At 43.6% G+C, this 23,732-nt stretch overlaps 1 protein-coding gene across 1 annotated transcript in view; it reads left to right on the top strand.

Moving 5' to 3' along the window:
- The window catches only part of LOC128302027 (sodium- and chloride-dependent neutral and basic amino acid transporter B(0+)), a 48,599-nt gene that overhangs the window by 16,261 nt on the left and 8,606 nt on the right, over nucleotides 1–23,732 (top strand). The window contains exon 4 of the mRNA XM_053038739.1: nucleotides 5,200–5,826. Within this exon, the coding sequence (XP_052894699.1) occupies nucleotides 5,200–5,826 (627 nt within the window). The remainder of the gene's footprint in view (nucleotides 1–5,199; nucleotides 5,827–23,732) is intronic.

Here is a 23,732-nt window from a genome sequence, read left to right as displayed (position 1 = left end):
CATACGCCCGTACTGGTTGTCGATATGTTTTCCGGGCGGTTTTTTTGGTAGGGGAAAAACGCTGCCATTCACCTTCACCGAAGGTCATTTTCAATGTTTCCCTTGGGTGGCATTTTTTTGAAATCAATTCACACTAATGACACGATTACGAATGCAATGGTTGGGGTGGAAAATGGAACGGAAACGAGTCGAAAACGGTGCTCCATCTACCTATCTATCCTGCTGAACAAATGGGTTCGTTGTGCCAAACGACAAGGAGGACACGGGTTTTCAATTATGACATCGTGTAAAACAAATGCCGAACAATGCTTCAAAACGGATCGTTAAGTGCATTTTGTCTGATCTGTTTTTAGCACTATCTATTCAAATCTGTATCAAATGTGCAGCTGTTTGCTGATAACAAATCATCTCCCCCAGTGACGCAATTAGTAAAAAGAAAATTTGAAGCTTTTATGCCGGTACTGCGTCTTAAGTTGAATAGATAATGCTCATTTTAACCCTTTGCATACTGAGCATTTTTTTTTAAAGATGATGATAATTGTGAGTGATTATGAGTAATTTAATTAGTTCCGTACCTACGTTTGAGGTGAATATGTTTCGCTGATGATTCTGTTATGATATCTTATCAATAGAGACTGCAAAAAGAGACTTCAAGCCCAGAAGGATTTTTTAATTAATATGACTGATATATTGCTCAGAAAGATAAGTCAACACAGAGAGAGAGAGAGAAAGAGAGAGAGAGAGAGAGAGAGAGAGAGAGAAAGAGAGAGAGAAAGAGAGAGAACAAAACGTTCTTGATTGTAAAATTGTTAACAAAAAAATGGTTAATCATAATGCGAACAAATTATTTTGACAAAGTAGTAATAAATTTGATTATAAATTGCTTTTTATTTAACCGGCGCCTAAAAACTAAACAACTAACTTTTACCCTAAAGAGATGCAAACATATACTGAAAATAAATTAAAATTGTAATAGTATGTTAAAATTTAGATTTTACGCATAAAGATGATCTATTTAAGATCTCCCATATCTTAAGGTAAGCTCCACTAAAGGCAATTGAAATGGAGTATTTATTAGCTTGAACAACTCAGATCACGAAGCAGATGCAAGTTCATTATAAAAATAAGGCAATATGTTAGAAGATACACAGGACAGCTAGAGAGGAATAACGTGAAGATTGTACTTAATAAGTATTTTGTTTTCAATTTCCACACAGGTCCGAAGTGCAAAGGGTTAAGTTGTATTTCTGCAGCTAAATCAGTAATGCACCACAACCGATTTTATTCAAAGAAAAAATAATTTCACTTAAAAATGTGTTTTAAAACCTTTTTAGAAATATTTCACAAAAATACCGCACCATTTCGAGAAGCAAGCGACGCTCCATGCATAAAACATGATCATCCTCGGTGGGAAACTTTTAAACTTCTTGTAAGCTGCATGTAAAACACGATCACACGCGGCCGGTCGGCCACCGCTTGGCTCAAGCGGACTTATTGACTAACAATGGCTCTACTGCAAAACAACCCGCTCGCATGCGAACCGAGCCCATCGAGCGTTCACTGTACCCGTAAGGGACCATTCCAATCCAGTGGCTTCCAATGGGTGCGGTGGTAGCTTATCACTCACTTTAGCAAAAATAAACGACGACCGGCTTAGCGAAAAAAAAACAGAAAAAACAACCAAAGTGCTGTGATGGCATCCGTAACATCGAGAGTGATGTTTCTAGCTTCATTAAGCAGGCCGTTTCCGAAATGGCTTCTTTTTCGCTTTCTACTGCAACGGGGAGGGTTCCCGTCCTACCACCACCCCGGTCAACATTGATTTTTAGTAGTGAGCAAATGTTTTCATGGATTACGCTACGTTTGCAATCGCAACACCCACGGCCGGATGCAAATCGAGCGTGCTGGGGAAAAGAATATTTTTTCAATGCCTACTGTGTTGATGCAAACGGTCAATTCGACATCGTTTAGCAAACCCTTGAGGATCGTTTTCATGCTTTGATAAGAGCGTTTCGTATTGGTGATTGTTGTTTGGCGAAAAGCCCGCCCGACGAGTGGGAAATGTTGCGTATGATTTAATTTCGAGTGCATCGCCTTCAGGGCGCGGAGTGTTTGTAACAACAGCAGCGAAAAAAAAAACGAGGTGCACAAGTGCGCATCTCACTTGTCGAGCATGATTGGTACACGCTGATTACACGTGCTCCGGTCCATTAACAGAACATTTTCCAGTCTAGCAGTCACTCGACCGGATTAGGGATTGAGGGCTACGAGTGACGGTACGGTGCGATACCCAGCCCACCAATTCCAATAAATAAATTGTCCGGCTCCTGGCCCCACAACAGCCGGCGGACAGCATCGAACATGAAAAGTGAAAATTCCTCCGTGCAATGTTTGGTTACGGTTCATCCGCAATCATGACGCTACCACCGCGTGTGAGTGTACTTGTTCGAACGAGCGAGCCTCGGGATGGGAAAACACAACCATCCGGGTGACTGTCCTTTGGCGGCCAATCGATCGGTCGTTTGCGGAATGTGGATTCCGGATGATTAAGCTTTTCGTCGCTCCCCGGAACTTTCGCCACTTGGCGTTGTGTTTTGTGTTGTTGTAAAAAATCTACACCGTTCCTTACGTGTTCCGGAAGCGACATTGTGGTGATATCGCATCGAAGAATGTGAACGCGATTTCTACGCGTTTTCTCGTCGTCTTTTGCTTTCCTGTTGTTTGCTAAATGTGGTTGATTTTTTGTCCTTCAAACTGTAACCACGTGATATTGATTTAGTGTTTCACTTTTCCGCATTTTGTAGCCGTTTTTCTGTAGTGTCTTTTGGGGAAGTGGGACAAGACAAGAACGTTCGCAGACACGGCACGGAAACCTTACCTGTGCAAGAAGCCTAGCAAACGTACCACATTTTGGTTCCTTGGTTTTTGTTGCCACCTTACAAACCTATAAGTCGACTTATTTGTTTCGCTTTCGGATCGATGCCTCGCTTTCTTGCGGGTGTTCCTTTTGAGGGTCCGTGTTTGAAGCGTGTTGTTGTGAAGGCACGAAACCGGGAAATGGGCAATTTTCCGGCACCGGTTGTAGCATGTGCCGAGCTGCCGCATGAGGACGAAAGTAAATTTCCTTTACGGTAACGGCTTGTTTGTGGTTATATATATACAAGCTGAAACTAAAAGCTAGTTGCATAATCAGGTGGGGAACAATAACACATGTATTGAAAGTGTCTTACTTGGTGACTTAAAAGACAAAAATTGAGTTTAATAATTATTGTCGATCATTTAAGCTTTTATTAGAATTTCTCTAACTTCACAGGGAGCTTAATTTCTGTGCAATAACAATCCTTTGAAAAAAATGTCATAAAATCATCACATCAATCGAATTCAATTTCAAAATGGCGAGAGGTTCCGAATGGAATCCTGTTCTACCTTGTCAGCAATTAAAATTCAATTTCCTTTCATGATGATTCCTTCTGAACGGCTTCCGACCTGCAATGCACACACCGTACCGTACGTGCTTACCACTGATCGTGCCACATGCTCACCTCATAACCAAAATCCTCCAAAAAGTGTAGCACAGGAAGCATCGTTGCCTGGTTACCGCATTGCCGCAGCGCACGCTACCACTTTCAAGAAAAGTTTTCCTCTTTAGCAAGGAAAACACAAACTCTCCCTGCACGTTGCAACCAACCCACAACGGCACGCTGAAAGGATCTTTGGTCCGGAAAATGATGTTGTTTTGCCAAACTGGGCCAAACCAAACGCTTCCTTGCCGTGCATCTCGGTGCTGTGCTCCGTGGATGCTTCCTTCCACCTTCTTGACTGGGCGAGGAAAAGCTCGGCTTACCTTGGAAAATTGCTACTGACAGGAACTGGGGAAGTAGGATAACATTCGTGTTCAGCTCTTTATTTTTCGCAATGAATATTCAGAGCAGCCCTCAACCAGCGCTCTATCCTATTACGAGCGAAGGGTGTTACGAGCTGTTGCCCTGCTTCTGCGGGCGAGTTTTTCTTCCGCCTGGACGCATTTTGCACGTGATCGATTCGCTTGCATTCGTTTCCTCCCTCGCTGCGTTTGGGTTCAGTTCAGCGGCACACCCCCGGTGGAGGTGAATTGCTGCTCCTAATCTAATATATGCCAACAAGGCTAAATTACACGCGCACGCACGCAGAAATCAAACCCACGCCCCGATACTGGAGGGGAAATGCTGTTCGTCTTGCTTTAATAACTCACCGAATAGGGATGTTTGTACATGGACGGGGGTAGCTTGTTAATTGATCGATGCTCTGACAATTAAGGACACTTACTTACACTGTGCAGCAGCCGTAACATCTACTCAATGATCAGATCGAGCATTGATTGATTGAGGATGCGAATCGTGTTACCCTGTGAGCAAATAGTCCGATGTGATTGTGGATGCATTAATGTTTACAGTTGGTTGATAGGGGCTATTTATCTACATTCCGAAATTTAAATTTAAAGCTTTTCTTTATTCTTTCTTTTTTTTCTTTAAGGGTAGTTGGGGAACACATTTTTAAAAACGTTTTTTTGTAATTAAAACAGCAGCATATTGTTCTATAATTCTAAGCGTATCACTTGTGTCGCTTGTCCAGTTTAAAATGATCATAATCCAGAAATGGGTCACTCATAAACGCTTTTATCTTTCTTGGAAATCACAATTTTCACTAAATTGTTAATTTCAATTAGTTCAATTATCAATAGTAAAGATTCGCATTAGAAGTTCGGCTAAATGGAAGTGACTCATAATACATTATTTCTTTTTGATCCCACCAAAAGCACTGTGAAATCTTCCTAAACTTGAGGCCTCCATGGATGAATAATAAATTCTTTTTATTTTGCAGTGATTTGGGGTGCAATACTCTAATATTTAACTACTTTTTGGCAATTCTAATTTGCGCATGATGTGGTCGATGCTTTGACTATTAAAGTACAGGAAAACTTGATTTTTTTCACAATTTCTCAAGTAATATTTATCGGATTACGTTTAATGTTATGGCTGCTAAATCATCAAATTGTTCAAAATATCATCAAATAGATGATAACAGATTGATCATCTGTTAATGCGGGCTTCATCGTGTGGGTTTATTGTAAGACTAATATAAATTCTATCAAATGCTGTTCCACTCGTTCTTAGAGCCCCAAATAATGCATACCTTTCTTTTTTCTTCTACATTCCCCAGATTTCTAGCGTTACGTCCATGTCATTTTTGTCCGACGAAAATCTCACCTTTCATCGCTTCTCCGATGGGACCATCTCGTTCACCTCGGAGCGTAAAAAATCGATGCAAAACGTGCTAGACGGTGGAGGTGGTGCACCGACGATGCCCATGATGGCCACGGGACCACCCAACACAAAACAGACCGTTCCGTCATCGGCGACGGCCATCGGAGCCGGCGATAACCGCACCATGAACGGTGGCGGTCATAACCACACAATGGAACGCACGCGCAAACACTCCTACACGCAGGCAACGACGGGTTCGTCCCCGATCTGGACGACAAATGCGTCGTTCAACAACTACACCACCAACACCATCACCAACAGCAACCGGCGGCACGCGGGCGGAGGCCGGCCGCGTAGCATTGCGCCCGGCGGCGGTGGCGATGGGACCGATGGCGACCAAGCCGGTGCCGGTTCGACAACGACGGCCGGCATACCGACGTTAAGCGATCTGCGCTATCTGTCCTCGCCCTCGACCAATCCGAACAACTCGAGCGTGATCCAGAACGGGTCTACCGTGAAGCTCATCTCTACCAAAGTCAGCGCCAACACCGTTGCACCGAGCGATGATCAGTCAAACAAGCAGGTACGTCCGTTCTGTCCCCTTTCCCGGGTGTCCACTTCCAAAGCAGGGGGCTTCTTCGTCACAATTGCTGCTGCACTCCGATACACTCGGATTGATTCGCTACACGTGTCGGTCAGCGAATTCTGTCCGGCCAAACGATTCCAACGGTTTCCCCAGAAGCGACCGTGCAGATGGATGCGATACGCTGTCCGAACCGTTTCTGCACACAGTGACACACACACTCCCCGGCCAGCAACGGGTTTACACGAGACGGTTCCGCTGGGTTTGGCGCTGGTGTGGTCATTTGTTCTTTCCGATGTACTTGTTAGTGCCGCGTAGCGTCATTTGGCAGAAGGCGCCCGGTTCCGTTACAGTGGCGAATCTGGACCAACCGCGTGGACCATCTTTTATTCAGCAGAACCTTTTGCACCAGCAACAGTGGCCTCCCTCGGGCAGTCGTTTCGGGCGATTGCATGACGGGAACGGGTGAAATATTAATGCCAGAACCAACCGGAAGGCTGTTGTCGTAATCTTACGGTCGCTTCTCGCATTTGGTCGCTTCATTTTACTGCGCCTTTCCTCCTGTTGCGAATACATTTTCGGTGCGTAGATTAGAACGCGGAGATGGGGTGGCCGGTTTTGGCGATACAGCGCAACAGTTCCAGCTCCAAGCGGGACTGGGGGCGGGCTTTGAACCATTGCCGTAACGGTCGTCACATCGGTTGATTATTTCACCGTACACTCTTCAGGGTGGAGTTGCCATAAATTTAGAACGTATCATCAGCGTGCAAGAAGGATTAAGTTCTTCGGTTTTTACAGTCCAATGTAATGTAACGGCAGCAGCCATGTCCGTTATCCCGCATGTCTAAGTAAAACAATTTCCGTTTAATTGGTGGCTAATGCGCGCTAAAGCGCTTCTCGTTTTATTGCAGCAGAATAAACTTTTCGTATATCTGATGCATCTAGAATCGTGAAGATTGGCAATATTTTCTAATGTGGTTTAAAAGCACTGTTGAAGGTGAACGTTGTAGGGTTCTGCTCGATATTGCAGTTCTACGAGAAGGAGGCCATGAGATCAACAACCTTTTTATTGCAAAATATATCTAATTAGGTATTATGAAAAGATATCAACGAATTTGTGCTCAGGTTTAACAAAATATACTGTTAGACATTCAAATTAAAGGTTTTTAATTTAATTTTTTTTAAAGGGACCTGGAATTCTAAACAGTTGATGCCTTTTCTGGACTCTTGTTCATAATTGAATAAGAATGCGTCGAGTAAGATTAGGCACTCCTCTACATAAATTTCAAATTCCACTCTGAAAGATATTTAAAATGTGTGAATTTGGACAAGCTTGAGCAGAACCGCCTTCGGCTATTCTCCAGAAGTTCCTGAAAAAGAGAAGAATTCCTTGAAGTTACTTTGAATAGTTCATATGAAGATAAAATTGCACTTTGTTATGCTTCCTTCTTAAAACTCCCAGGAATTCCAATATCTCTTCATTATTTACCGTGTGATCGAATGTCTAAATCCAATGAAAACCCCTCTTAAAGAACTTGATTCAAACCACATTTATGTGTAGCTAGATAGAATGCTCATCAAGCTGGACTATTATCACCATTTAAATACCATCTTATGTGTGTATTTTAATAATTGCACGCGTCACCTTCAATCGCCCATTGTTGAGCGCATTGTAGCGTAACGAACCTTGACCGAAAATGGCTAGAATAGCTTCTAACCCTTAGCAACCTCATAAAGTCCGAATTATCAACGGATGAGCTGGTGTAAATATTAAGATAATCCATCTCTAGCTGATCATTTCTCTCTCTCGTTTGTTTCCTAACTGTGTTTAACGGTTGCACCAAATGTGTATGTCTATTATGTGAAATTCTATTTCTCACAATTGTATGAGAATGCCACGAGCTGTAGAACGTTTTGGAGTGTGTGAAGTTGTGCAACACAAAGCTCGGCAAATATCGACAAACCCGTCCCGGCTCAATAGAATAGAACGTGTCCAACAGAGCGCGGACAGGGTGTGCCATTCGGTTGATAAGCAGCAACGCTATCCTATCGGTGCCCAGCGTGCGTGCCTGGTGGTAAAACACCGCGTGCGAGGATTCACCAAGTCCAGCAGCAACAGCAGCAGGGGAACCATAAATCCATAGAAAGCTTCTGCATTTTTTTTCATCAAGCACAGAAACCACGTTCTTGCCGTTGCGTCCCATCGTCGTCCGCAATAATTTACGCAGGTTCGCACCATACGCCCGCATGCCGTGCATGTTCACCGTAGGATATCGGTTGATGTATGTGCGAGAACTCTGCTCACGAGACGGTTTCATCAGCGCAAGGGATGACGCTTTTTCCAATTTCATCCACGCGTCTTGGGGTTGATTTCGCTGCGTAACGCCAAACGGGTATTGGTGGCATTTGTGGTTTAGTACGCCGGAATCAATCAAGGTTGATTGGGGACGGGTTTTTGTACTTGGCTGTAGCCGCTACTACTATCATATTGCACGCTCTGATTTGCGCGTTGCATAAATTATCAACCTTAAGCTCCGATCGGAACGCCCTCGCCTAGAGAGGAGTAAACTAATGAGCGGTTGTTGGTCAATGTGAACGATGTGTCTATTAAACACACACCGACCGTCCGTGGGGAAATAATAAGGAAAAATAAAGAAATTATGGAAATATTCAATCAAAACCAATACCTTCAGTATTTGTGTGCCCTCGCACCATCCGGATGAAGCGATTGTATTGTGCAATAATGCGTTCATGGTAAGGTGCACTCACATGGAAACTGTGTACTGCAGCGGGGCGCATTCGAAGGTGTCAGTTTACAGTATCAGTAATTTTCTGCCTCATAAAATCCACTTCAAAACTCCAACCCAAAGTAATGACAAAAGAAGGTAAAACAGCAACAAAAAATGGTACTGTGGGGTGTTGGGCCAATAAAACAAAACAAAAAACTGGACGCCATCAGTAACAGCAGCAGCAGCATCACCGATTTGAGCCGAAAGCGAGAGTAAGTGTGCAATGAGGCGACTGTGGGAGATTTTCTGCTGGACTCGGCCGTAGCATGGAGGGAAACTGATGGAAAATGGTGGAGAGGGCAAAAAACCACCCACCCCACTCATTCGCACTCCAGCCACGCACCGTGGGCCTATTTGTAGACCCACGGTTTCGTGATAATTTTCATATCTCCACTTTCCTCGGCCAGTTTCCCACCGGTGGCACTGGTGGTCTCGTTCGTTTGTTCATTTGTTAGAGTGCTGATTTGTTGGCCAGAAGAAAACTTAACTCATCACGAATTCTAGGACAGGTGCGGTGTGGTTTTTATTTTTCTTACATTGACCGGCGTGTTACTTTGTTGTTTTTTTTTCTCTTACGCTTTGTTTCGCTTTTTGTGGGGCGAAATGAGGCACAGCGTTTGATGATTTGTCCGTTCGTTCCGTACCCTAACGTTAGCCCTCTTGCTGACCTACGCGGAAAGGGGCAGTAGTTACAGTGGAGAAAAATAAAATCATCCCTATGAATGGTTTGCTGCCACCCTTCGGAGGGCTGTTTTGTTCCCCGGGCTTCGGAGATTATACCCCGAAAGGGTGCCAAACGAACGCCACCTTGCAGTTAATCTTCCAATGTAAACATCGCATCATTAAAGATATCCGCTAGACCTGGCTGGCCTGCGGTGAGATCAGCTCCACATTGCCCTTCGCTTTCTTAGTGGGCGTAGTGCCACATTGGATTACAGTGGCCATTACAAGGCAAATGGAGTGAAAGAAACATCCAACGTGGTGAAAACGCTCGTGGCGAAAAGTGGCGATCGGTGGAGTTTTACCTTTTTTTTTGTAAAATGCACCTCTTGACCCATTCTGGACGGGGTTGCCGTAAAAAAGCCACTTTTGATAATAATATGATCGATGAACAGATCAATACCCGTACAGCCATCGCACATTGGCCGTAATTTTCCTTTTTTTTACAGTGTGAGAAATCAACATTCCACAAACAAACATGCATACTTTATGCGTGTTTAGATAGTTTTAACATATCAAACATACTTTCACTGGGCCGGAGCGAAAGAAATAACAAAACAAAGTCGGCCTAATGCAACCAAGGCCGGCGGGTGTTGTCGATGGCTTCACTTGCAGCAGTAGCAAGTGAACAAAGAAAGAATTTGCTCGGCATTCCACAAGAGAGGGCCCATTCCACCAGCACTGTACGCATCGAACTATGGCGACGTTCTTCGATAGTAGGGACAATAGAGAAATACACGGTGCACGGTGGTCGTTATCTTTGTAAAACAATTACGAACAAGATAAATACAACCACGGTATCTGTGCGGTCGAGTAGAAAAGATCATTTCCAACATGTTGCATTTTATTTTTTGTACTTTGAGAGTAGTTGAAACGTAAGAAAAGAGCCCACTCGAGATATGACGCACTGCAATTGGTTGCCTTTTACAAGAGTGCTGCGTTGCTTTTTACTTTGATCGACGGGACTTTGAAGATGATAAGTATCAGTTGAGTGATTCACTAAACTGATTAAATGGATTTACAAATCTGATACAGGGTATTGATTATTTTATTGCGGACTTCTATTACTCTTGTCTATGATGTACTGTCACTCCATTCTTACATAAATGTACAATTAAAAAAGATGAATATGCAATGTTAGATATATCTGCCATAATTGGGAACGAGATACCATAAAGCGGAATGCTTAGACGAGGTTGAGGCTTTGATGAATACAGGTTGATTTCCGAGGTTCTCAGATTTTCTGAATTTGGACATCTTCAGAGAAATCATGTAATGTCGGAGTTCGTGATTTGTGTTCTTTTGAAGTGGAAATCTTTGTCATCTCACAGATATGTTAAGCTTTCTACCATAAAGTGTTACTTGAGAATCCTTCAGCTAAGCATAAATGACAGGTAGGATCCAGAAAGTAGAAAAGATCTCACATCTAACCTTTATTTTTACAAACTTCAAACTTTAAAAAGTCTCTTAAAAAGAGCAATGGTATCCGTTGGCGTGAATTACCCTACGTTGTGTTCTTTTTGGTTTTAAAAATAATCCAAACTCCTGACGTTGATTTCTTCTGTGATTTTAATTACAATATTGCCACCGTCAATCGCTTACAGCTTGTCTTCATACTGATACTGATTCATACTGATTTATTCTGTCTCTTCTTCTGATATCTCTTGGATTGCTTTGATTCAAAATCTTTCTTGTCCTAACTTTCCCATATCCGTTGATATATATGGATCGAACTCTTCTCCTCATGAACCTGACACCTGCTTTCAAATAACTATTAAACTTAAAACAGTGTCAACATTCTCACTGGAACTCGAACCCCATGTAAGGAAGTATACTATAAATGCACTTTATTCTAGTACTAAAATGTTTCGAGATGACATTTCTCTGCGTTCATTCAAAATAGTGCTTCAAATTTCCAATCAACCCATGTTCGTAACGCACACCCGGTGCGTACGTACGGCCATTGCTCATCGTCCTCATTCCTATCAACCGACAATGTTGTCGATTGTATCACATCTTAACAGCGGACGCATTTGTTCCTCAAAGCGCCAACCCAAACGTATCTGCCGTGCAGGCGGAAGTTGTTTTTTTTATTTTATTTTGTTTGCAAACTCATCCAACTCTTTTTGTTACGCTTGTTGCGTGTAACCTCTCGAGTGCGTCATGCCATTTTTTTGTGGTAACTACCAAAAATGCTTTTCTGCAGACGTTGAAACACTCCCAAGTGAGTGGAGTGAGAAAAAGGCTTGAAATCGATGCATTGATTACAAACTGGCATGGGTCCACTTAGTGGCCACTTTCTTGCATCGAGATTATTGGTTTCAATTGGTATTTGCCAGCTACGTACGATCGATATCACCGCGCACCGCATTACGACACGAAATGATGCCGGGTTTGGATTGAGATGGGGCGACATGCGCGGCACGAGAGATTATTAGAAGCGAATCGGGACGAACGCAGCGAAAACAAACAAAAAATCGCAAATGATGTTGAGTTGCCAATATGTACAAGGTACTGACCGGTATTGACAGGAGAGTGCATACCTCATTTCTTAATGGTGTGCAGCCGGTGGGTGGACTTCACTTTCCTTCCATGTGATGATGGAGCCTTTTTTTGTTGTTTGATTTCAATTTTTCTTGAATTCCCATTCGTCCGCGCCTATTATTACTGGCGCTCTTACGCATTTCGATCGCACCCGCGCACTCGCGCACACGCGTTACACCGACTGTGGGAGGTAAGACAAAAAAGCTCCAACCACACAAGAGGAGTCGCTTTCAGGCCACTGTGTTGTGTGGCTGCTGTTGCTGCAGCGATCATGTATTGCATTTTGCGTTGCGCCGGGAGCTCCATGCTGCCGTTGTCGACATACACACGCACCGTCCTCTCCCCAGCGGTCATCTCGGTTTTCATCATCGGGTGCTTGTGAGGCAACGCTATGCTGCTGGGTGTACGCGCTTGGAATTGTTTCAGTTGGTTTCGGTGCCACCCTTCCCCGGAGGGGCGGTACGGTTTGTTTTCATTATCCTCGTTTTCTCCCGCGGCGGGTGTCAAATGGGCAGGCCCCGAGGAAATATGAGCCCACACGCTGGTTTACTTAGCGTTCTGCTGGCAGTTTTTTGTTTGTACGTGCGTTTTTTTTCTCACCAACATTTCCTCACTTTCTATGGCTTTTTTTTCGCGGTATGGCTCGCGGATGGTTATTGCGCGCATTTGCATTTGCTAGAAAGCCATGCGCTTCCATCATCGCGCTCCCCGCACGTGGTAGCAGCAGCTATCGGTTATGATTTGGTCTAGTTTGATTGATGGCCAAATTGGACAACCTCGTTTCCTGATGCGAGAGTAATCATTGCACTGCTCACCGCTGTGGCTTTGTTTGAGCTGAGATATGAGACCTGGCCACGCCAAAGCTCGTCACCGTTTGATTGGTGCTGGGAACACGTGCCTGGGTCGTTTTATTGGACGTGACATGTAATCGACATGGCATCTGGCAAATAACGCTTGACAGGATGCTTTTTAGAAGATTGTTGAGCGATTGGGTTCCGTTTCCATTTTTTTGTATGTTTTATTACAATAAACAATTATTCATAACCAGGTTGGACATGTCCCGCGAAAGATTGCGCAAACTTCGGATCGCGTAATAGGGAGCTTTTTTTCTCCGAGTGCTTTATTTTTGAAGCAGATCCAAATGTGAGTTGCTACAATGATTGATGATATTTTTCGCTTTTCCCGTACCGTGCGCCTACAAGCACACGGTTTGGATATTTTCTTGGAATGATTTCAAAAATATTTCCAACCATGTCTAGCCGGGCTTGTCTCCCATTCTGTACCATTCGCCTAACGCCTACATATAGATAATGTTTGTTGCTGCAAGGCCAGCAAAATGATATCTCCAAGCTTTGCAGCATCACGGAGCCAACGGAGCTGCGGATATTTTTAAGCGAAAATGTGTATCCCAAGGATCAATAATCACCACCAACTCACCCGCCCCGGCTCAAATGAGGACAGGTTGGCTCTAGCTCGGTGCGAAAACGATACCAACACACCCACGGTGTGGTGCCACAAAACCCTTGCGCCCTGTGGAGTGAAACGGTAAACTTTTTATTGAACGCAAATCCTCATCTAAATCCGACATCCTTTTTGCTTCACGCCACACTCATACGTGTTTTTTTTTTTATTTTTTTTGCATTTTCCCCATGGGAATGCTTCAGTTTCATTTCGTCCGAACTCTACCAAAAAAGCCCCCCACTGTTCGATGGAGGAGAAAAGTTTATTTTTCGCGCTAAACAAATTAATAATGGGATTGGGATATGCTTTTACGGAATGTTCGGCGGAGATGTTTTACCAGGTATCAAGTTGGCGCTGATGAACATAATTCTTCCATAAAGCGAAACTGTAGGCGAACGGTTTTGGCAAATGAGAATCATTTCCAGGACATCGTGCGAAATTGCGTGTACTTGGCGTTGTGCGAATATTTAAATCGTTATTTTTACGATAGATTTATTCCGTCAATTAATTAGCTCCAACCCACCGCAAGTTTGAGCGGCAATGTAGAATAGCGTAGGTTCAATTATACAGGCTTATGTAAATTTCTTCAATGGCAGCTTCAGTACAGCTTTATTTCTAGCAAAACGTTCGATAAAATCAACGAAGCATATTTCTGTGAACACTCGCAAATGCCATTAAAATAACCTTACCCGGCCGTATTGCCCATTAGCGCACATTCTCTCTAACTACGTCGCCGGTGATTACCTGTCCCTCGGGCTGGTCGAGTTTATTTTCAATTAGGTAATTACTTATGGGTTTTACGTGCTGTTTGTTTGCCTTTTGCTGAACAAAACCACACCAACCAACCCCAAACGGAATGGTATGTTTCTGATATCGTTCAGAGACCGTCCCTTCGCGAGACCGACTCTTGCCCAAACAACGCAATTAAGTTTATTTGCATTGGGAGGTGATAAAGCACACGTCTTTGATCGCGATCAAACGAAGATGCTATTACCTGTTGGCTGTATTCTTAGGACCGGGCAGTTGCACACATTTCATGATGTCATGAAAGAATAAGCCTCGAAGCGCAATTAATACCCTGGACGAATCAGGACGAAAATATCGATCTGCTTCCTGGTACGTGGTAAAACCTGACGTCATTTTAGCTACGATCCACACCGTACCAAGGGGTCATTAAAGGGTCGTTTCGATAAAAAACCGATTTATCATGCTTCTCTCGACCGCGAAGCTTCGGTGTGCGAAGAGGAGATTCCACAAACAACGTCTGCCCAACAAGTCACGATCAGCCTCTCGTCTCCGAGCCCGACGGAGTTTTTGAACGCTTCCGAAACAAAAGCTGATGATTTCATTCATGCAACGGCTGAAAACACAAATCCAATGCGCGTCTGGTTCTTCCGAAACGAAGCTGCCAGCTTCACGCGGACCCATGCGAGTCATCGGGTCAGCGTTGCGTCACGATGTCCGGTTGGGAAACAGGAATTTTAAAGGCTCCTCCATTCCGAGAAGCGTACACCACGCAACGCGGTGAGCACCGTATTTTAATGGGCTGTTTTGGTTTTGAACGTGCGACGAAAATAAGGTGCCGCGAATCGACACGAAATCAAAACAAACCGGGACTCCGGCGAAGCGAACGTCAAGTGTGCTCTTGTGTGTATCTGAAAACGGTGAAGTCAAGGGTATTGGGAAGTGTTACATATTATGTCTACACGCAGTAAGACACGTTGTAAAGGTCAATAGTTATTGTAGGATTTGTTTAGCCTGTTTATATACTGTATGGTTGGGCCCGTTGCTCATATTTTCTTGATTGAAAACAAAATGATTGAAGTTTGACGTACAATTCGTTGTTTTGTTTAGATTTAAATTAGGATTTTTGAATTTTTTAGGATAATTCAATGATTAAAGATGTAAACATCAAGCAGAAAAGGAAAAATAAACGATGGTTCGAAAAAAATAATCATCTGGGAACAGTTTACATTGCATACTTTTAGGCGTCTTCGAGTTTCGCGCCTAAAGTATGCAATGCGCAAAACATTGCGCTTCGATCATTGAAGGTTGCTTTGTTACCCCTAAATGTATGCAATAAAATACATTCGTTTGTATTTTCAGTTGGATACTTCAACAACCAGATGGAACTAGCAATGCTTGCAGTAATTAAATTTTGTGTTTTCCACCAGATTTCCTAACATCTCCTTCTAGTGATTTGTACGGGATCTATAACTGAATATAGTAAAGTTAGTTAGAAGAATGAAATCAACCAATTTTATGAAACTTACCAGCGGATGCATAAAACATTTGGAAGGAATTCTCATTTCACACGCGACTTGTTTTCGTTCGTACGACCGTTTGGGCTCATTACTTTTTAACTCAGATGAATGTCTTGCGTATTGGGAATTTAGAGCAAAAACAAGCATATTTCCCTTCTGGCTCGATCACCAGTGATGTACGACATGCGAATTCTGCAACCGCGATGAGTGTGATCATTTTAATAGCACCACTGCCTTCGGATTTTATTTCTCTGTTTGGCTGCATGATGTTACGAGTAAGAAATGCGTAACCTTTTCGTTCTAACATCCATAGAAAAGCAAAATGGACGAGAAGCAGTAGAGAAGTCCAAAATGGGTCAATGTAATTTCAACCCGCAAACCCAGCTTACTATCTATTCCAACCCGGGACGAAAAGGACCGGCACCGGCAGACATTCTTGGTCGAGATTCATCAGACGTGGCCCCGGGATATGTTCTACTAGTTTTTTTTTGTTTAATGATTCTAGTTACGCTCGCTTCATTATCGTACCATCTCGATTTTCACGGCTTCCCATTCCTCGCCCGGGCCAACCGGTCCTCTCGTGGCCAACATGGCACGAACGGGGTAAAAATGAACTGAACGAAAGCAGAAACAAAACAGAGAGCACCCCGACACACAGGATAATTACGATTTAATGGGCATCCGAAGCATCCGCGGATAGAAGTTTTTCCGCGGGCAATTTCCAACCCCGTACTGGGCATTGCCACATCTGTGTGAGGGTGAGTTTTTAACTGGATTTCTTCAAATTACAATCATTAGGGAAAACGATAACGATTTTTCGTACAAAATGTTATGATTTACATTCGTGCACACACTTGAGATCACACGCTTGAGTCTTGCGCTGCCGGGGATGGGAATTAGATAGATCTGATAAGCGTTAATTCTTTGCGGAAGTTCTCGTAAAAGTGTTTGCCTTTCTTACTAAAAGCCAGTAAATTAAGCGCAAGCAATAATTGTAATCTTGCTTTTAGCGTGTTGCTGTCCCCGGTACCGGCACACGGCTGTCTCAAACTTTTCCCCGGATATGCAAATCGTCCATTATGCGGAGACATCTCCGGCGCATTAACCGAATCCACCTGTTTGGAAGATTTATTTGGCTTTGTCTGAAAGCATCTTCAATATTCCTAATACATCCTCTGTAACTTAGCTTCTCTTTTTTTTTTGTTTTTGGGCATCGTTAACGCTTATATAATAAGCCTAATTTAGGGATTGTAATAAAATCATTTAAGTGTTGTTGTTAGGCAGATTAAAACAGAAAAGAAACATTAAATTTGTTCTTTACCCCCATTGCATATGCCGCATTGCGTACACTGCAATGCGTGGCCAATTTTGGCAGACTACTTTGTAATCGCTCCCGTTCCGGCATTAGGCTATAAACTCGAAACGCCTTGCCTGTCAGTCACGGTTAATCGATGCTTCGAATCACTTTGCCCCCACAAAACCAACAAGCCAAAGTTGCGAACGAATGTACCAATGCCGGTTTTTTTTTTTACCCATGCACCTACCCATTTGGCTCAGTTCTGCAGTTCGTAGGGTGCTCTGTTCAGTGGTGCTATTTCTTTAATTCCTCACACAGTTCGCACTGCAACGAAAAATGCATTGCCCAAAAAGCGCAACGGCTGGGATTGGGCCCGACTTCAAGCCCGACTTCAAGCCCAACGAAACGGTTGGTCAAACGTGTTGCCACACGTGTTAGAGCGTCTTTCCGAAGCCAAACGGTTTGGGCAGATGGTGTAAAACCAATCACAACCACGACACGCACGAATAGTCCGGTCGATTGCGCTTGATTTACAGACTTTTGCTTTCTTTCTGCGCTTGAGGTTTTACCCAATTTTTACTCTCGCTGCTTCTGCTGCTGCTGCTGCTACCGTCGCTTCATTATCAACATGCACCGCAAATACAAAGCGCAGGGATCGAACGAAGCTCACCGGAATAGAAAAGCTATACCGGTTAGTTCCTGCATCTTTCTCGCCTGCTGCACTCATCTTCATTTCACTGTCGATTGTTTGGAAATGGGTAGAAAATGGTGTGGCGTTTTCTAAATTAAATTAAAGGCTTCACTTTTCACTCGCCTTCGCCTTAACGCGGCAAAAAGCCGCAACTCCCACCGGGAAATTTCGGTTATAATAATGTTTCATTTTCACCCGATCTTTATCATTCACACACACGCAACATAATAGCAAGATGGCGAAGGTAGGAAAAATGCAATGAAAATTGCAGGTGTCACAAACACGAATCTTCAAATGGGAAGATCTTCGGCGAGTGATGGAGTAGTGGATGGTGTAAGTTTTATTTTAAAATTATAGGTTAACTGCATGCAAAGCGTTTGTGCTAACGAAAAACTTCACACAAACGAAAAGATTCCCTTTCACATGAAAGAGCAAACATGTTTGAATTCCGTTAGGCTCAAAATTTGCCACCACCAATCATAACCTCGGGTGCTCGCGATGGAACAGCTGCCAGTCGCATAGATTGTCACCGTTAAACATCTCGTGAGATAATTGAATTACTTACAAGTACATACACACTTGTGCATACGAACGACACCGCCGTCAAACGAACGCCCACGGATGGAATTTAATATGGTTCCAGCTCGCACTTGTGACTCGCTTCCCGGCACGTGGGAGTTTATGTCGCCGGCGCATAATAATGCAGGAAGCAGAAACTCTTGTTTCTGGGGGCGCTTCTTTCTCACACCCACCCGAGGGGTACGAATGCCTTCGGTGACGTTTGCTGTGGATAGAAGAGATGTAGAAGAGAGTACTGCAATAAGCCCTGGCACCAAGTTGCAGGTGAACCACAATCGTCAAATGACCTCTTTCAACATCCACATGGCTTCAATGTACGTACGAGCAGTGAAACTGCATCTCATAAACCAATAAAAGTCGCATTAATCGTGGGATTTGGGACACACGCGAGCAGTTTGGTGCCATCTTTTCCACGTGCCACCCGGCTTATACGAGCAGTGCAATAGGGAAAGGGTCGTGTCCTTCACCGATACCCCGCGGGTTCGGTAAAGCAACCCAGCCTCCCCTCATTTTGGAAAGCTTTTTTTTTAAATTCGGATACAAATCAACCAAACCCAACCAACGCTCCGCCGTATCGTCACCTAATGGGTTTGATTATACAAATTTCTACATCCTCCAAATCTGTGCGAGGACAACGTCGTCACCAAAAACGACGGAGAAAGTTGTTCAATCCAATTCAACCCTACGGTTTTACGAAAGATCCGATCGCGGGTTTCTCGGGTGTTGTTTGTTTCATGCTTCTCTCTGTGGGCCACAAGGCCACACTACCAGCTTTAAACGATTTTGTTTTTCGTCTGTTTCCTGTTCCACTGCTAACGGTCCGGCGCTGTGGTGTACCACCTTCAAATGTTCCTAAACCATCATGCAGGAAGCTATGTTACGACACAGCATCTGCGGTTGGAATGTGTTTGACAAAAATCAACACCGGTGCGGAGTGCTTAAGCTTGCTGATGATATAATTCGATCAGCGGATGAGAGAAAATATTACCCATTTTATGATGCAACAAATTAATAAATAAAATCGATGGTAGATAATAGATAATACAATGAAATAAAAAGAATGAATAAAATGAAATAGAAAAATAGTAATAAATAGAATAAAAAAAGAAACATATAAAGCAGATCTAAAACAAATAAAATAAATCATAAATAAGAACAATAAAAACAAAAACTATGCGAAGGCATAAGAATAATAAGTTGATATGCGATATGAGCACAATATTCACTGAGTGTTTGTGTGCCACGATGGGTTTTAATTCAATATGTACTTCTTCTGGCGCATCGCTTTAATTAGCAACAATGCACCAGCGATCGCTTCACCGCTTTTACAGCAAAACAATTCTTTGGACACACCAAACGCGGTCAGAATCTTGTTCAGCACACACGCGGACCAATAACTGTGCATTTGGCTGCATTCACGATTTACCAACGCATCGCTAATTGCGGTGTGGTGCACTCGCGAGCAGACACGAAAACACACACCTATTGGGACAAGGGTGCATCCATTTGGCACACCTTCTCAATCGCCCATCGCTATCATACATCGGCGCACGAGAATGGAAGGCATTGGTATCGAACTGTGAGCCACAAGCACAAGCGCGTACGCACGCACTGACTGCTGCGTATGTTTCGAAGCACAAAAACGCTAGCTTTAAAACGGGCCCCGTAGGATCCGGCGAGAGTGCAACACCCAGCGGAACACGTGGGTTTGGAGAGATAGATTTTAGAGGAATTGCGTCGGAGGAATTGCGGGTCCATGTGCTGCCCACGGCGGTTGATGGGCGTTGAAATAGAATGCTTAATGGAGGGACGTTTGATGCGCTATTGTTACGCAGCTGGCACAGCACAGTTGGTGTGTACATCAAAGAGTTTATGTGTTTCTTCGCAATGGATTGGTCATAACGGTGGACGTGGATATTTGTCAACTCACTACGAGTTACTGAGTGGGTGCGTCGGTGGCACAGTCGGATTGGTACCGGATTTATCACACGACGGGACTGGTGCAAAATCCCAAAAGGACTTTTGATGGTTACACAAATTTTAGATCCATATCTATCAAGATTTTCCTTAAAATAAATAAAATAACTTACTTATTCTAAGTTAAAAAAATAACATCTGTAATTGAATAACTTAAAAAATATAATAAAAGACCTTAAAATAGTGTTGACTGAATCTGATTCAGATTCATGAATCTGAATGAATCCTTGAACTGAATGAATGAACTTGAGGTTCTATTCAGAAAATTCATGAATCCTCGAACATTCAAGAATCCTCAAAAATTTATAAATCCTCGATTGAGTTTTCAGAGATTCATGAATCCCTTCGGCAACATGAAATTAAGCTTTATTGCACTACGGTCTACAGCTAAAAGACACCTAGTTTTGCTAGGTGACTCCTGGTGGATTCATGATTTTTTGGAGAATCTATTCCTGATTTAAATTATTCTTCTCAAAAGGTTCATTTAAATGACTCTTCTCTAAAGATGCATTAAGCACAACATTTAAAAATTTCTTCCTTTTTAAATCTTTCTTTTCATTCTAAAGTTGTGCTTTGCTTTGTAATTGTCTTGTAAACTAACAACTCCCATTTATATTTTTATTTGTTTCTAATTGTAATAATTTTAAATAAACTTTTTTTTAAACTCCACCTAACACAACATCATTTATTTTGTGCACCAATTACGCTGTCTACACCTATTTTGCCTCAGTGTAAATGAATGCTTCATACATTGTCTCGCATTATCCCATTCATTTTCAATTAGGCAAATCGCAGCATAAAAGGGAAATAGAATTAAATCATTCATGTTCACCACCACCTCAACGAACGTTGGCCGGGAAAGGGATGGAAGGTGTTGGAAAAAAGGGTTAGGGCGTGCCACCAACCTCTCACTAACATAAACACCTTTAATTTGTGGTTAATCCACCCAGCGCCATCAGTGCGCCAAACGCGGCCGGAAGCTTGCGAAACATGCATGCGTACGCCACCCCGTATGTATCAGCCCAGTGGCCGCATCAGTTCCGGGCAGCAACGTCACGAAGGAACGAAGGGGGAAAAACAAAAACACCAACATTGAAACAATAAACGCATCCAAACCTGACCCACTTCTGGCCTGGGAAACGCAGGGGGTTTTGCACCTATTTTTCGTTGTTGTTGATTTCCCTTTCCAAGCGGTTGTTGGTGGTTTTTGTATTTTCTTTTCTTGCCATTTTCTCCAAAGCATTCTTTTCCTCGGCGTGACGAACTGCTAAGGGTTGAAGGTTGCTTTGCGCGATCTGTCAACGATCGTCATCGTTTTACTTACTTTTATCTGTTGCAACTATTGTTCAAGCATTTGCTAAAGCTAAACTGCCCGTACTTTGTGCGGCAATATCGATGATCTTGGTCAAGACACACAACCACAATCGTCCGTATTTGTGCGTTTATTTTTTTCGCGTCTTTGTAAGCGATGGGACGGGGATCGATCGACAAAGTGCGTGTGTCATGAAGCGTGAAAGTCAACCTCGCTTGATGATTATGAGCATTGGGAATGTGTCTTTTTTTTCCTCGTTTTTGCTCTCTCCGCACCCAGCCCAACGCAAATCCAAGCAGGCAATCAGCCATGGTTGGTTTTTTTTGTCGACGCTTAGCAACTGTTGCTTGGGAGATATATTCAAAAAATGCTGAGCTTTGCTATCAGCGTATGAAACTCTCGCGTGCGCTCTCTTCGGAGTCGCCCATTTTGCAAGAGAGAAGAAGTAAATGCATTCTCACCCCCCCCCAATCCGAAAGCGCCCACCCCAAAAGTGCAGTGGAAAACGGGGCTGATTGCAAGCTGGATGGCAGGAACGGTGGATATTCTTTCGCCGCAGTTCGAGCTTGCTGGATTTTTTCTCTTCAGAAGAGCGCATTGGAGGCGAAGCGTGGCAGGAGGTGGGCTTTAGCCTTCTCGTGTTTCTTGGCGTGCGGCCGTGCTCCGGCGACCACACCGGCACCACAGCGGAGCGCAAAGAGTGTACGGCAAGCGTCGTGCCATTGGCAGCCCGGCCGCCTGCCTTTGGTTCAGTTTTCTCTCGGACGCGAACGGTGCAGCATCGTGTCTCTGCTGCTGCTCCGCGTGTTTTTTCGGTGCCAATTTTTACGCCACGACACTTGAAATCTCCGCCGGATCAGGCGGAACCTGTACAAATAGCGCCTGCCACCAAGCAGAAGAAGGTCGCAAAAAAGTGGAAATAAATTCGTTGTGTCCGTGCAAAGTGGTTCAAGGTTTTTGGAAATTTGTGCGAAAACCGTTCTGCCGTTCGGAGAGGTGTGGGCCAGAGAAGTGGGAGAGGGAGGGAGGGAGGGGCGGTAAAATAAGTGCATTAAGTGATCGAAGAGAATACGCCACGCCGTGTCCGTGTTTGCGTGTCCTGATGAATCTTTCGTTGAATTTTCGTCGAGAAGTATTGTATTACTTAACAACGGATCGGTGCGTGCATTGTGTTGACGAGAGGGAGAAAATAAAAAAGCAAAATGAAGAAAAAAACGCCAACCGCTAAAGGTCATATTCGATCCTTGAGCGGCGACAATTGCCCACGATCGATCACTGCAGAAACTGCAGCAAGTGCAGCATTTTTACGCTCACCTCACACAGGTGTACTTCCCGCGTGTTTGTGTATCGTGTTAAAGTGTATGTGTGTGTGCGATTATAAAATGAGTTAATATCGGATAATGTGTTTTCTTTATCCTTCGATCGTTATATCGTCTTGCTCTTCGATCCATCCACCTCCGCGTGTGGGGTTCCCCGAAAGTGAAAAATTAAAAATAAAACCTATTGTTATGGTAACCCTGCCGACAGGGTTCCACCACCAATCCGCTTCACCACGTGTTTCACCACGCGAAAAGAAAGCCCACGAAAGCGGCCTTGCCCAAAGCTGCCACATAATTAAACCTAAGCACTAAGCATTAACGTGTGTATGGAGCGGGTGGAGTTTGTGGCTTGTGGACTAAAGTACTTCGTACTTTAATGTTTGAAATTTCGTGCAAAATCGTAATGAGCCTACCGGTGGGCCGCACGGTGAGCAGATCGTTACCGATCGCCGCACTGTGGGTAATTAATTTGTGGATCGGCTCTCGGAAGCTGATCACTTTCGGATCCGGTAGCGAACGTGGTTGTTGGTTTTTGTTGTTTTGTGTTTAGCTTCTTATTATTAATTAATCCCTCACTGGATGGTACTTTTACCCGTTTTTGTTTTGATTTTGACAGAAGCTTTATTACGGAAGAAGGAAACATATTTATTTCCATCTAAACTTGAGGTTTTTTTTGGTATTATTATGCCGATTCATTAGTATTCATAATGTTGGCACAATGCATTTTATGGGATAAAAACGAATTATTATGGCATTTGTAATGGACATCACACATCTTTAGTGTTCTTGTTGAAGCGAGCAGCTTTTTCCATTCGCAGTAGAAGTCTTTCTTCTTTATCAGCACAACAACATGAAGAGATCTAGAAAGCATGCCATTTCTGATGGGATTTAGTGTCCGGATGGGATTTTGGTCCGGTCCGTTCGTGTGAAAACCCACTCCAAAACACTAAAAG

This window comes from Anopheles moucheti, chromosome 3, assembly GCF_943734755.1.
Source record: "Anopheles moucheti chromosome 3, idAnoMoucSN_F20_07, whole genome shotgun sequence".
Lineage (NCBI taxonomy): Eukaryota > Metazoa > Arthropoda > Insecta > Diptera > Culicidae > Anopheles > Anopheles moucheti.
This window is presented reverse-complemented; position numbering and strand designations above follow the sequence as displayed.